This window comes from Motacilla alba, chromosome Z, assembly GCF_015832195.1.
Source record: "Motacilla alba alba isolate MOTALB_02 chromosome Z, Motacilla_alba_V1.0_pri, whole genome shotgun sequence".
NCBI lineage: Eukaryota > Metazoa > Chordata > Aves > Passeriformes > Motacillidae > Motacilla > Motacilla alba.
The window spans coordinates 55,884,295-55,896,823 of NC_052046.1; the positions used below are offsets into that span (position 1 = coordinate 55,884,295).

At 36.7% G+C, this 12,529-nt stretch overlaps 1 protein-coding gene across 11 annotated transcripts in view; it reads left to right on the forward strand.

Annotated features, from left to right (window-relative positions):
* The window catches only part of BNC2 (basonuclin 2), a 334,627-nt gene that overhangs the window by 229,504 nt on the left and 92,594 nt on the right, over nucleotides 1–12,529 (forward strand). For all 11 annotated transcript variants that reach the window (XM_038125038.1, XM_038125036.1, XM_038125037.1 and 8 more), the window contains exon 4: nucleotides 315–550. In XM_038125038.1, the coding sequence (XP_037980966.1) occupies nucleotides 315–550 (236 nt within the window). The remainder of the gene's footprint in view (nucleotides 1–314; nucleotides 551–12,529) is intronic.

Sequence of the window (12,529 nt, forward strand, 5' to 3'; positions counted from 1 at the left end):
GATGACCCAGCCATGAAAATGTTCCGGTGGGATGAGGATCTGAGCAACCTTATCTAGCTGAAGATGTCCCTGCCCATGGCACGGGAGTGGACTAGATCTTTAAGGGTCCCTTCCAACACAAACTATTTTGTGTTTCTATTAATCATCCAGGTGATATCTCTCTGGAAAATAAGTATATCTGGCAAATGTGATATATATATATATATATATATATATGTGTGTGTGTGTGTGTGTGTGTGTGTGTGTATGAGTCTTTATAGTTGTTTTCTTGTCTTTTCTTTGTTCTTTCTTATACTTGACCCCTTTTCTTTCAGCCTTGGACAAACTTAGTACTCAGCATCTCTACCACCCAACCCAAGTGGAGATTGTGCAGTCCAATGTTGTGTTTGACATCAGCAGCCTGATGCTCTACGGTACTCAGGCTGTGCCTGTGAGACTGAAGATACTTCTTGACCGACTCTTCAGTGTACTGAAGCAAGAGGAGGTGTTGCACATTCTACATGGCTTAGGCTGGACACTGCGAGACTACGTTCGAGGCTACATTCTTCAGGTAGGAAATAAAGCAAAGCATGTTTTCAAACCCAGTAAATGGATTTTTTTGTTGTTGATGTATGGATGTAGTGCTGGTGTGCCCAAAGAGGTAAAAGGATATGAAGTGAATTTAGTCTGGCATGTTGAAGCCTAATGATGGTGCTGGCAAAATAAAGTATTCAATTTTTCCTAAGCTAAAAAAATACAGGTGCCTTCATACCATAGTATTTATTTGTACTTGCTTATGTTTATTGTAGGAAATGCCTTAAATACTGCAAATACTGAGGTTAGCTACCTGCAAGCATGATCTGGTCATCAAAGGTAGCTGGCAGGTTTTCAAGGGCTACTGTTTGACTTGGGAAACTAAGATGCAAGTCAGCAGATCTGTCATCTTTTTTTTCCTTCTTCAGAAAGATACCTAAAAATGTATAGATGAAATTCTGGTTGTGATCATGACTATATTGGAAAGTACCCTTATGTATAAACAGGAAAATCCTTTTAATAAGGCCATTTTTGAAATATAGCTTTAAATAAAGTGTTGCATGCATGTTAGTTGAAATAGACAATAAAAAGAAAAATATGTTTTACAAAAAACCCGGACAGGCTTGTTTTATGGTATGGTCATAAATATATGTATAAATTGCACAATCTATTGAATTCCAAAGTGAATTTTTACATTTTGTAAGACTACTTCTGATTAATAACCTAGTACTACATACTTCTGAATTCTCTTAATTGCTGCTGACTTTGTGGGAGCTCTTCAACATCTAGAATGCATCCAGTTACTGAGGTGGACATGCCTAAAGAACTTTGAACATTTTAGTTGATGATTTATTTCTTTATTTTGTAGGCGATGATAGCATGCTTAGAACTTTATTGAAAGTACAGGATTTATACCCACCCTGAGAAATTCTGACTTTATTTCTTAATTTGTCTTCTGGTTTCTGTACGTTGTGTGGAAGAAGTAAGTTAGCTGTGTGTGGATTCTATGGAAAACTTCACCATCTGTGCTTGTAAATATTTTCTAAATGCCCTATATTTTGGATTTTCACAGAAAAATGTACTAAATTTTAAAACAGCCTTAGAGAAAGAGAACTAAAAACATTTACACTTTAATGATGAAATATTTTTATTCTTGTTAGGACATATATGGAATGGAGCTCTTTAATTGTTTCAGGGCTCTCTCAGGTATCTATTTTGTAAAGGCTGAGTGTTACACCTATTCAAATAGAACAGAATCCATTTTTTCCATTACCAGTGTAAAATTAACAGATAAGGATATAGCCATCATATTTGTACAGCAGATATCTATGATGTTTGTATGATATAAATGTATGGTTATATATTTTTACATTTTACATATGATATATGAGTAAGATGGATACATGAGAGACATCTTCAGAGATATGTACTGGGATAATGTGCATATTGCATCATATTTTAGATTCCTGGATTCTGAATGCTACTGATCTGGAGGGCTGAAGAAATTTGATTTGTAAAGGAATTCATGTAAAAAATACATAATTTTTAAGATATAATATTAGAAATCTGGTTACCACACGTGATTAATAATTTGGGGGATATATATCTCAAGCATGGAATGTAATTCTTTGTTTCTTATAGACAAAAAAACGGACTGAAATCAGTAATTTTCTTGCTTTAAAGGCCATTGAATCATGCTCATATTGATTTTTTTAACTATCTTTTGGAATGATCTCAATATATGCAAGAATGGCTTGTAATATAATTACATAGATGTTTATACAGACCGAGACTGTGACCTTTGAATGTGAAAGGTGTAAAGGCTTGTAATACCCCATTAGGTCACAGTTCAGTTTATCCAGCTAAAACTCAGTCACATTGTAGCCCCCAAGGCATGAATCTCGCCATTACTACATTCAACAACAGTATATTAAATATTATGCCATTTAAATGAGAACAATTATCAGTGAAAGTTAAGGGCAGCTGTTGCAGACTTGCCACATATTGACTTCATTAGCACTCGACTGTGGATTTTCCTAATGAGTGAATGAAGACCTCTGATAGGTGTGTAGTCGAGCATCCGTGTTAATTTAGCTGTCTAATTTCAAAGAATCACACACTGCTCAAGGTTAGAAGAGAGGTCATCTTGTCCAAACCTTCTGTCCAAGCAGAGCCACCTAGAACTGTTTGTCCAGGACCTTGTCCAGATGGCTTTTGAATATCTCCACAGGATCTCTAGGCAAAAAGTGTTTTGTTTGTTGTTTCCATTAAAGCTAGAAAACTCAGTATGCAGCAGAAAAGGAAAATTCTCAGTAAAACATACATACAGAGAAACGTTGGAAAAATGAATAAAATCTATGATAATAAAAATATCTTCTTTAAAAATAGGTCTATTAAAAGTATCTGTTATGAAGGAGAAAGGGTATTCAGGGAAATTTCAAAGGAAATGTGTAGTAACACTAGCACAGTAAAAGTGCATACAGGTCTCCTTTAGGCAAAAGGAGACCTGTTGTTCCATGAAGCTTATCATTATAAACTGAAACTTTTCAAAGGCTCGTTTGAGGCTTTCAGACTCAGCTTTTGCATACAGAAAACTCTGAATAAAATGTTGTAAGCATCGTACAGGAGTATCAAAAATATCAAGTACCAAAGCAAATCATCCAGAGTACCACGAACTTTGGGACTGTTGATAGGCTATCATGCAGTGAACTGAGGAACATCTGACTCTCAGTCAGGAATTATAGTTCTTTGTAACTTGTCTGTCCAAAACCACCTAAGTTATCACCTAATTGCAGTCAATTCTAGTAAATTTACCATACATTCATACATACTCATTGTACATCAAATACAGAAATATGTATCTGTAGGAAAAGGTTTACTATGGTAGTGTAGTTAGAGAAGCATAATCTAGTAAAAATAATGTTTTACACTTGTAACTTTATAGAATCATGTATAACACTGTTCTCCTGTTTTTTCCTCAGGGGAGGAAAATTAGGAAGCTTAGTAGCAAGGACTAGGAGAGGTAACAGAATAGAAGAAGGTAATTGTTGTAACAGATTCCAGAATACTTTTTCCAGGTTTGAGTTCCAGTGTTCATTAATTAACCACTATTCAAGGGATTTGTAAAGCTGGCACAAAACTTGAGTTTTATGCTTTGGGATGGCCTAAGACATCCACCTGTGCTGAATGTGCCCTCAACACGATGTAAGTGTTAAAATATTTTAACATTTTCTCTAAATGGAGGCGTTTTGAGGGGTAGGGTAGATGTATCCACTCAAAATCAATTACTATTGACAGATGATTTCCACAACCAAGCAACCAACCAAAAATCCCCAACAACCAATGAAATGAACCCCCCCACCCCCTCCCTGCAAATCTCACAAGTTTTTCCTTGTAGCTTTCAAGAAAAAGTTTGCTCCACTGGAGAAACAAGAGAAAAACCATTGTTTATTAATACTGCACAGTGGGTGGGATTCTTTGTAACACCTTCTTTTTGACGAATAATGTTTCCAAATAGCAAATTAAAAAGCAATGAGCAGAGAAAAATACAGTATTTATGCCTTCATACAGTGGAGGCATTAATAGAGCACCGGAAGTCAAGGAGCCCTGACGATGCAGAGGTAATTTGATAACACCGCCTTTCACATTTGGACACAGTCACAATATTGCCAGCAACGGCTGAAAGGCATTAAGACCTGGCAAGATTCTCTGGCCTCCGTGCAGTAAATTGAGTTTCTAGTGAATAGCTGCCTATCAATTAAGTGTTAGTGAAAATTTGGTCACCAATCTCATCAGATTGCCACAGAATTAATGTTTTAGCAGAGGAGCTGTTCTCTCATATTTAGAGCTGATCTTCAGAAAAAAACTTTATGGCATAAAGGAACATTCTGGATTGTGTTTGCTCCATAGGAATTCAGAATGCTTCAGATTTTAGGATTGCTTTTTCTACCTCAAGGAACTAATTTACTGTATTTGGTATAGACCTGTATGTGGCTAGTGAGCCTGTAAGTTTTCTCTTTTGGGAACACCTAACTTCCCATGTCTTTTACATGACAAAAAAATTATTTTTGTCAAAAACAGTGGGTGTTTTGGGTCAGATACTGCACATGATACTCAAGATGTATATAACTAATTGCTCTATTGATTTGAATGATGTTGCTTCTTCTGTAAAGAACAGCTCAACTGTGAGTCTCCAACCCTGGTTTAATTCCAGCTAAGCTGAGAGAAGAGGTAACTTTGACAGCTGTTGTATGATCCACCAGAGATCAAGGGGCTGGGGAGAATACTTTACCCCATCCATTTCTAGTGTAGCTACATGTGTAATTGCTCCCTAGCCAGGTTCTCTTTAAACAAACCAGGTTAGAAAAATCCTCCTTCTAAACATGTGGAAGTTAATGCTCATTATTCTGGGAGGAAAGGGCTAGAGAGCAATTATGCCACTAGCAGTGAACAGGTGGGGCACTCAGCTTTTACACTGGTCCAGCTGCAGAAGACAGGACATGTGATTACAACTTAGAGGCCATAAACTGACTCAGTGCAAATAATGATCAGTGTTTTGAGTAACAGCTCAACACTTTTTCAACTGTTTTGTGGTCAAATAGTTGTACTCTCTTAGTGTTAAAGATGAAAACATATATTGTCTTTACAATCCAAAGAAGGAAGCAGAGGCACAGAATAGAACATTGGCAGAATTAGCAAAAATGGTCTAGACCTAGGAGTCCCATTCTTATCATCATGCCCTTGAAAGACGTAGATTAGTCAGTAGCTCATAGGCAATGTCTTAGCTGCCAGACTGGTGCCGCTCACAGGTATGAGATATTTTTAAAAATAAAAACACGGAACAAAGTCAAAACTAAATCCAGCTGGAAGACTATGGGTATTTTATAGGTCCAAAAGGAGACTCACTCACAAAAGTTCGTTTACTGGACATTGCATGGGGAATCACTAATCCTAAATGAAGGTCTTATCTCCAGCAAAATCAATACTGAAAAAGGATGAAGTTCAAAATTATTAGATATGATTTTCTGCTTTGGGAAAATTGGTCTAGTCTTCCATTGTTGTGCTTGTTCTCTAGTCCTAAAGGAACTGTTAAGCAGGAAGTCAACTAAGAAGGCACGCTCTCAGAAGGTATACATGGTTCAGGGCAGAGAATCGCAGACAGTGCAGGCCGTTTAAGACATTTTTTCAAAAAACCAAAATCCCATTAACTAAAACAAACTCATTGACATTATTAAATACATAGCAGTGTTTAACTAATTCAGTTCTGAGATTTTAAAAGAAAAATTAGCTATATGCATATTCAAACTACATGCTTACATATATTTATATGTATATATATATATCAGCATATCTATAAGTAATACTGTCAGTTATATGGGACAATTTCTCAAATTTTTGTAAAACATGGTTTCTCTTGGCAGTATAGGTAATTTGGTTTCTGTACTAGTTTACCACCACTAGTTTGTTCATGCATACCATTTTTACATCCAGATTAAATGAAGATATTTGGGTAAAGGCCAAAGAAAGAAACTTCAGCATCTTTAACAATATCATTACTAATTGCTTTTGTTTTCTTTCTCAAAATAAAAATCCCTTAGCACTTCACCTTCTAAATATTAACCATATGCACAGATAGAAATTGCTTTACTCTTCTTAAACTTAAATATTGCCCACCATTGGCTTCTCTGTGGAGGATTTCAGAAAAAATGGGTTCTGTTGCTCTCTAACTTCTTTTAGAGTCTATATAGAGTCTTAGCTTTTCTGTCTGAAATCATTTGCCTTTTAAGATCTTTGAACTTTTGCTGTAGAACCCAAGTGCAAAGACTATTTCATTTAACAGCTGGTCAAACAGCCTCCAATGCTTAAACATAAAGAACATTAGAAAGAAAACAAATAAAAAGAAGCTTTGATATGGGCTTTTGCAATGTAGACATGGAGTGTCAGGTTGCTGTAGTGATGATATACTTTCAGGTCAATGTAGTCTGCTATCTATAATCATGAGTCATGCAAAGTTTCTGTCAGGTTTTTTTTCCCAAGTACTGTCAGGTGATTTTACTGTTTTTGCCTCTCACAACAAGAACACCATTAAAATGTTGGTATGCTATATTATTTGGTAAAGAAAATTAAGAGAAATAGGCAACTAACTTATGAAAAAAAGAAAAAAAAAGTTGTCTGTTGCAACCCAGCAAATGTTAATTGACAGTTACACATATGAATAATAAAAAAGAAAATTTATTTGTAAAAGTTTTGTATTTATTTTATTGGCATTGCTCCCTCATTGGTCTATTTGCCAATACCTTAATTAATACTTTACATTCTTTTAACTGTGGCCGCTAGAGGATTTCCATGCCTTTTAAAGAAGCCGTCACTTGGTGTTTCCATGCCTCTAGGAGTAGCATGCCTTTGTTATAAAAATACCCCAAACTTGTAAAACTGATGCAGATAAAGGTTAAGAAGTTTATCTGGTAAAGATTTTAACAAAGCCAAAGTACAACGGAAGTCTTTACATACAAGATTGTGTTACCCTTAATAACTACCATCCTCATTGAATTACTTGATAATGAAGAGAGTTACCCTCTTACAGATTAATGCTTTTTTTTCAGCTTTGTTAGATAAAATTCTGTATTGTGTTTTCTTTTCTTCTTCATAGTTATTGTTAACACTCATGAGTGTTCTTTAGTTCTGATGTTTTTCAGCAGGGGCCCTCAGAGCAACCAAGACTCAAAGCTAGGTAACATTTGTCCAGACATCTAGTCCTGCAGTACTCATGGAATTTAAAAGTGTCTCTTTTGTATGTTCTCTGCCTGTTTCTTTTTCTTTGAGCCTCTCTGTTCCTTCCTTCCTCTTTTCCCTCTTCAACTTCCTTATACTTTTGTCATTGCCTCCCATTTCCCCTCCTTTTTTACTTCTTCCCATCTCCAGCCTCACCTTAGTTTCACTTCCCCTTGTTCTCTGATTTTGCCTCTTTAGCACAAGAAGATGGAAAGAATCTGTCAGATGTCCATTTCCTGAGTATTCTATTACTCCCATGGCATCACTGTATGCTAATATTTGACACTCTGGAAGAGTTTCTCTTGTCCCGTGTGTCAGTTTAGTATGACTCCCCTACACTTCTGTGGAACAGAGATTCTCTTCTATGTCCCTTCCTCTTTTGTATTCTTCTTCACTGTTCTAATCTAGGTGTGACTATTCTATCTTTACCCTAAACAGAGGGTGGAAATAGCTCAGATAAGCCTTAAAAGACTAAAAAGAGATAGGAAGCATGGTTGTGTCTTTGAGCAAAGCAATGCTACTTCTGTAGTGTGAAGAACTTTCAGGGGTTTTTTTGTATCCATATCTTGCCTAACATCTCTCTGATGCTTTTGGTGCTGTACCTCTAATAGTAACACTATTGATCACACTAGTACTATATCAGGATATTTATCATGGTTCACACTTTAACCAAGCAACAACAAAAATAAAGTCCTATTTGGTGACACTTCTGAATGCCAGCAGAACAAGTTACGTGACAACAGATGTCTCAGTACATGCAAAGATCATTGGGTTTTCCAGAATATGTGCAGCTGGAGAGCTGTGCTATTGCTGCTCTGTGTCTTGCATCTTGCAAGGGTAATGAAGCAGAGGGCTGTATAACCCCTCATGATCAACAGCAGTATGCATCATGCTAGTTCCTAATGACTACTGTGAAATAGTTAGTCTTTATAGCCATAGTGCTTCACATTGCTCAGAAATGTAAAAGTGGCTGTTTAATGGAAAACATTTATGGCTGTCAGTCAAAAAAAAAAAAAAAAAAGCGGGGGGGAGAGAGAGAGACTTTTGTGTAGGTGTGTTTGCTCTATCTGGAATGTGTACTAACTGTTTACAGTACTAGGGTGATCCTACTAGCTGTGACCCTACTGATGTACTTTTCAAACAGCTAATAGACTGCAGAGCATGGAACTGTCTATTACTGAAGGTCTGTCAGGCAAGTGCCAAGACCATGTGTGCTTGCTTTTTAAAATGGAGCTGAAAATCTCTTCACCTGCCAAGGCCTGAGTTCATGATCCTGTGTCTCTCTTGTGATAGTTGATGAAATCACAAACACCCAAAGCAGAGTGAAGAATGAAGGAGGTGGGAGGAATAGTTCATTCCCTAGGCTGTTTGAGGAGTTAGTGATGCCATCAAGCATTTCAGAAGAAACAGAGCCCTGAACTTGGGTCTTGGCAGGTAAGCCAAGAAGGAAACTATTTCCAGCTTTCTTGCTTCAGAATGTGGTTGAATTTCTATTAACCATTTATGATCACAGATCCTTTTCCTTCAAATAGGTATGAATGTGTGTATATATGTGTGTGTGTGTGCATGTATATGTATATTTATGCATATATACATGTACTTTCACAATCTATAAAATATATTTATATTCTTAATAGATTGTGATTGTGTGTGTCTTTGACAAAAATATCTGGGTTTGAGATTGATTCTCTGTGGGTGAAGGGAGGGGAGAGAAGGGCTTTCCTTGTAGCCTGGAAAATCACTTTTGTTGCTGACAATGCCATGTTGAAGCCTCTACCAGAACATATCCTGCACTATGTCAAACAAATATGACCACTGAGTTAAGGACAGGATCTCGGGGTTACTGTTCACCTCAATTTTCTTGTGGGAAATGCAGTGACCTGTTACAAAATAAAGAAAACAAAAGGGCATAAAGCTATTAATTGAAGGGGGATATGGGGTTGTGCCAAGAATCCGAGGAATTAACATAATTTTTTTTCCAAAAAAGCAGCTCAGAGATTAGAACTTCTGCTTTTTATAGGCTACTCTTTTTGCAGGAAACCTTGGGCTGAATTCAAATCATGGTCCTGGAGATGATAAGGTTGTGATATTAAGCATTCAGCTATACATCAATGGAGATTAACTCAATCAGAGAGTTTGGAGTCCAGACCATGACACTTAAATGGATTTAAGACTTTTTTTCCAGTTTAGAAACCTCTTGCTTTGAGTTTAGATGTGGTTTTGATTTGTCTGTGAGTCAGCCCCAACTTCAGGCACTTAGGAAATTTAGGTCCACAGACATTTAGGAACCAAGAAGGGCCACAGAGAATCAAACTTGTCATCTGTCCAGCAACAGTTGATTTACTGTTTTTCTTGAAGTCCAAGGGATCTCAAGGGGACTTTTTTCCCTTGCAGCACTGATCTTTCAATGAGGTGCTAGTGCCTGTCCTGAGCAATAACAAAGAATAACAGTGAAGTGTGAGTGACTCTTATTAGGAGGGGTAAATGTCATGAACACTTACTGTTGCCTTCTAGGCAGTAAGAGGACAGCATTGAATGTAGACAGACAACCCCCTTTTACTTATCAAGATACATTTTGATTCTAATGAAGATGAACTCCCAAATTTTAATTAAGGAATTTACTTTTCTTTCCTGTGCGGAAAAATCTTCTCTGGTTCACCTGTCATTTTGCACCATGTTCTAGAATTTTGAATACTTAGCTCGAATTCAGGAACTGTGTATTATTCTACTGGCTCTAATATATTAACTTGCTGCACGAATCCTTTGTGCTTCAGCTTGATTTTTTTCTCCTCCCTCACAGCTTTAACAAAATGTTCTAATCATCACAATTTATACTTGGATGTTGTTAATTAATGTTTATAAAGTGCTTTGAGATCCTCTAATGAAATAGAATGTGTAATTATGATCATTCTTTAGTCAAATTCTAAGACGTCACCATCACTGGAACAGTAATTTCAGTAATTTTTTTAAATAATATTTTATCAAATAGAAGAGAAAGATTCCATGTCATTAGTTCATTTTTATCTTGTATAGTAGGGTAAGGTATGTCTTTTTCTATCCAGTCGTGGATAGAAAGAAGTCTTGGTGGATTCTTTATGATGAATCTTGCCAGAATTGCACCCTGAAGTCATGCATTCCATCTACTGGAAAGGGTGTGGAAAAAGGGTGTGGAAACCTCTGTTACTGACTGGCAGTTGTCTGCAGAGAAGGAAGTAATTTGTAGGACAAGTAGATTTTTGAAACTACTGGCCCAGTATATGTCAGCTTGCTGGGTTGTTTTGAATCTCTATAGCTTGAGTAGTGATGTAGATATGGTAGTAGAATTAACATAATTACATTTTTGTCCGTGCATTCTGGATTTTGGATGTCATTAAGATGTGTCCAAGTTGGGATATGGTGCTGACAAAAAGGAATAGAAGAAACAAGGCCACTCATTAGGTTGATTTTAATGTGGCTTATGTTGCACCAGGCATTAAAAGCTCTCAGACTATTTAGAAGTAGCTAGGGCAATGCCTGGGAAAACTTGCTCAGTTCATGCTGAGTATGTAATGTTGTGATCTACAGAAATGCTTTTGTCTAACCATCTCTTTTAGAAAGGATTTCATAAAATAAAACTAAATTTGGGGTGAAAGAATTTAGCTAGTACTAATTTTGTTGTTTTCCTTGTGGGAACTGGTTTTCTCTTGATGGGTGCATTTCAAACAGTGCCATAGGATGCAAAATAGAGCTCTTCTCTCTCATTTGTAGGCTCAAAGGGTTGTGAGGTAATGGATATAAGACCCATGACATTAATTTTCTCCCACAGCTGGAGGCAGAGATATGTTTCTTGGTACAAAAAGAGAGAGGAATTAATAATGTCTGTAGCAGATTGCTCACAGTATTATATTTGTTGTGAGGCTGCAGAGAACCTGGATGTTAGAGAATGTAAGAAGCTCTTCTGGGACAACTGACCAGCAGATGTGCGGTTGTCCAGAGATGAAATAGCAGCCCATTATGGTGTTCATACAATCTCAGACCTAGTCATTTCCAGTCTTCATTTGGGGACTGTGGCATGAGAAGCCTGTGTCCTCCCAGCCACATATGGCTAGCAAATTGAAGGATGAGCCAAAGTTTTTTTAGTTTCCTTTGGTTTGTTGTTTTTTGGTGATTATTAACTGGCAGGATGAAATAGTTCAATAAAAAATATAATATCTTAGCACAGAACTGATTATTGTACCAATGTTGAGATTTGTTTGGAGTGAGAGAGAAGTACCAGTGCAATGGAAAATTTCATAGGCTTTGAAACACATTTGAAGAATTTAAATGGCAATGCAGTTTGAGGTGCTTAAGAAGTCCCTCAACCTGACAATTTGAAATTAAATTATACATATACTCCCATGCCTGATTAATAACTTCAGAAACACAGTATGAATTTCCAGTACTAGTTACATCAGTCTTTAGGTGTGTGTCTCTGAGGCTTTCCCCCACCACCAGTCCGCTTTATGCTGTAGCACTCTGTAAGTTATTTACAAAGGTACCCATTTTTACTTCAGCACAGTGTTTACCTTCAGTTCATACAAGATAATTGTATTAGAATTTCAGCAGCTACTGCCCTGCAGAAAGTCCTTCTTTCTTTCTTTCTTTGCCTTTATCTAGTTATTCAAATGATTGGGACTTATATAAAAATGGTTTTTATAATTATTTTGAGATTACTTCAAGATATGGGAAGGAAAGTCCTCAAAATCTATGAAGTCTGAATGCTTTGTGCATGTGGCCAGGGAGTAGAGAGAGATACTGAAGAAAAAGCAACACATCTCTTTTGAGGCACCAAAGAAACTACAGTAGAGAAGCAGGGAGGAAAGAAGTTAGAAAGATGCAAACTAAAAGAGTTCTCAGCTTATTGTAGAGATAGAAAGCCATAGGGAGCCAAACTTAATGTTACACAGACAACTGCTCAGACACAGTCAGAAAGTGGTTGCTGATTTAGCAAGGTGCACAAGAACCTATCTAACTTTATACAATTGGTACCCTTGACTTCAACAATCTTCTATTCACATATTTAATATAAGCATATGCTTGTATGTTTTTCTGAATTGGGGTCTTAGTAAATGTATGTAGGTCAGTTGAGGTCACATAACAGTTCTGCTCCTGTACACACTGCTGTTTTCTTGAAAAAACAGGTTGCAAGAACTGTACAAGAAAGTATGTTTCAATTAATATTTGTAGACTTCCAAAGATCCTTTCTTTATTGTTAGTTGTTTTCACT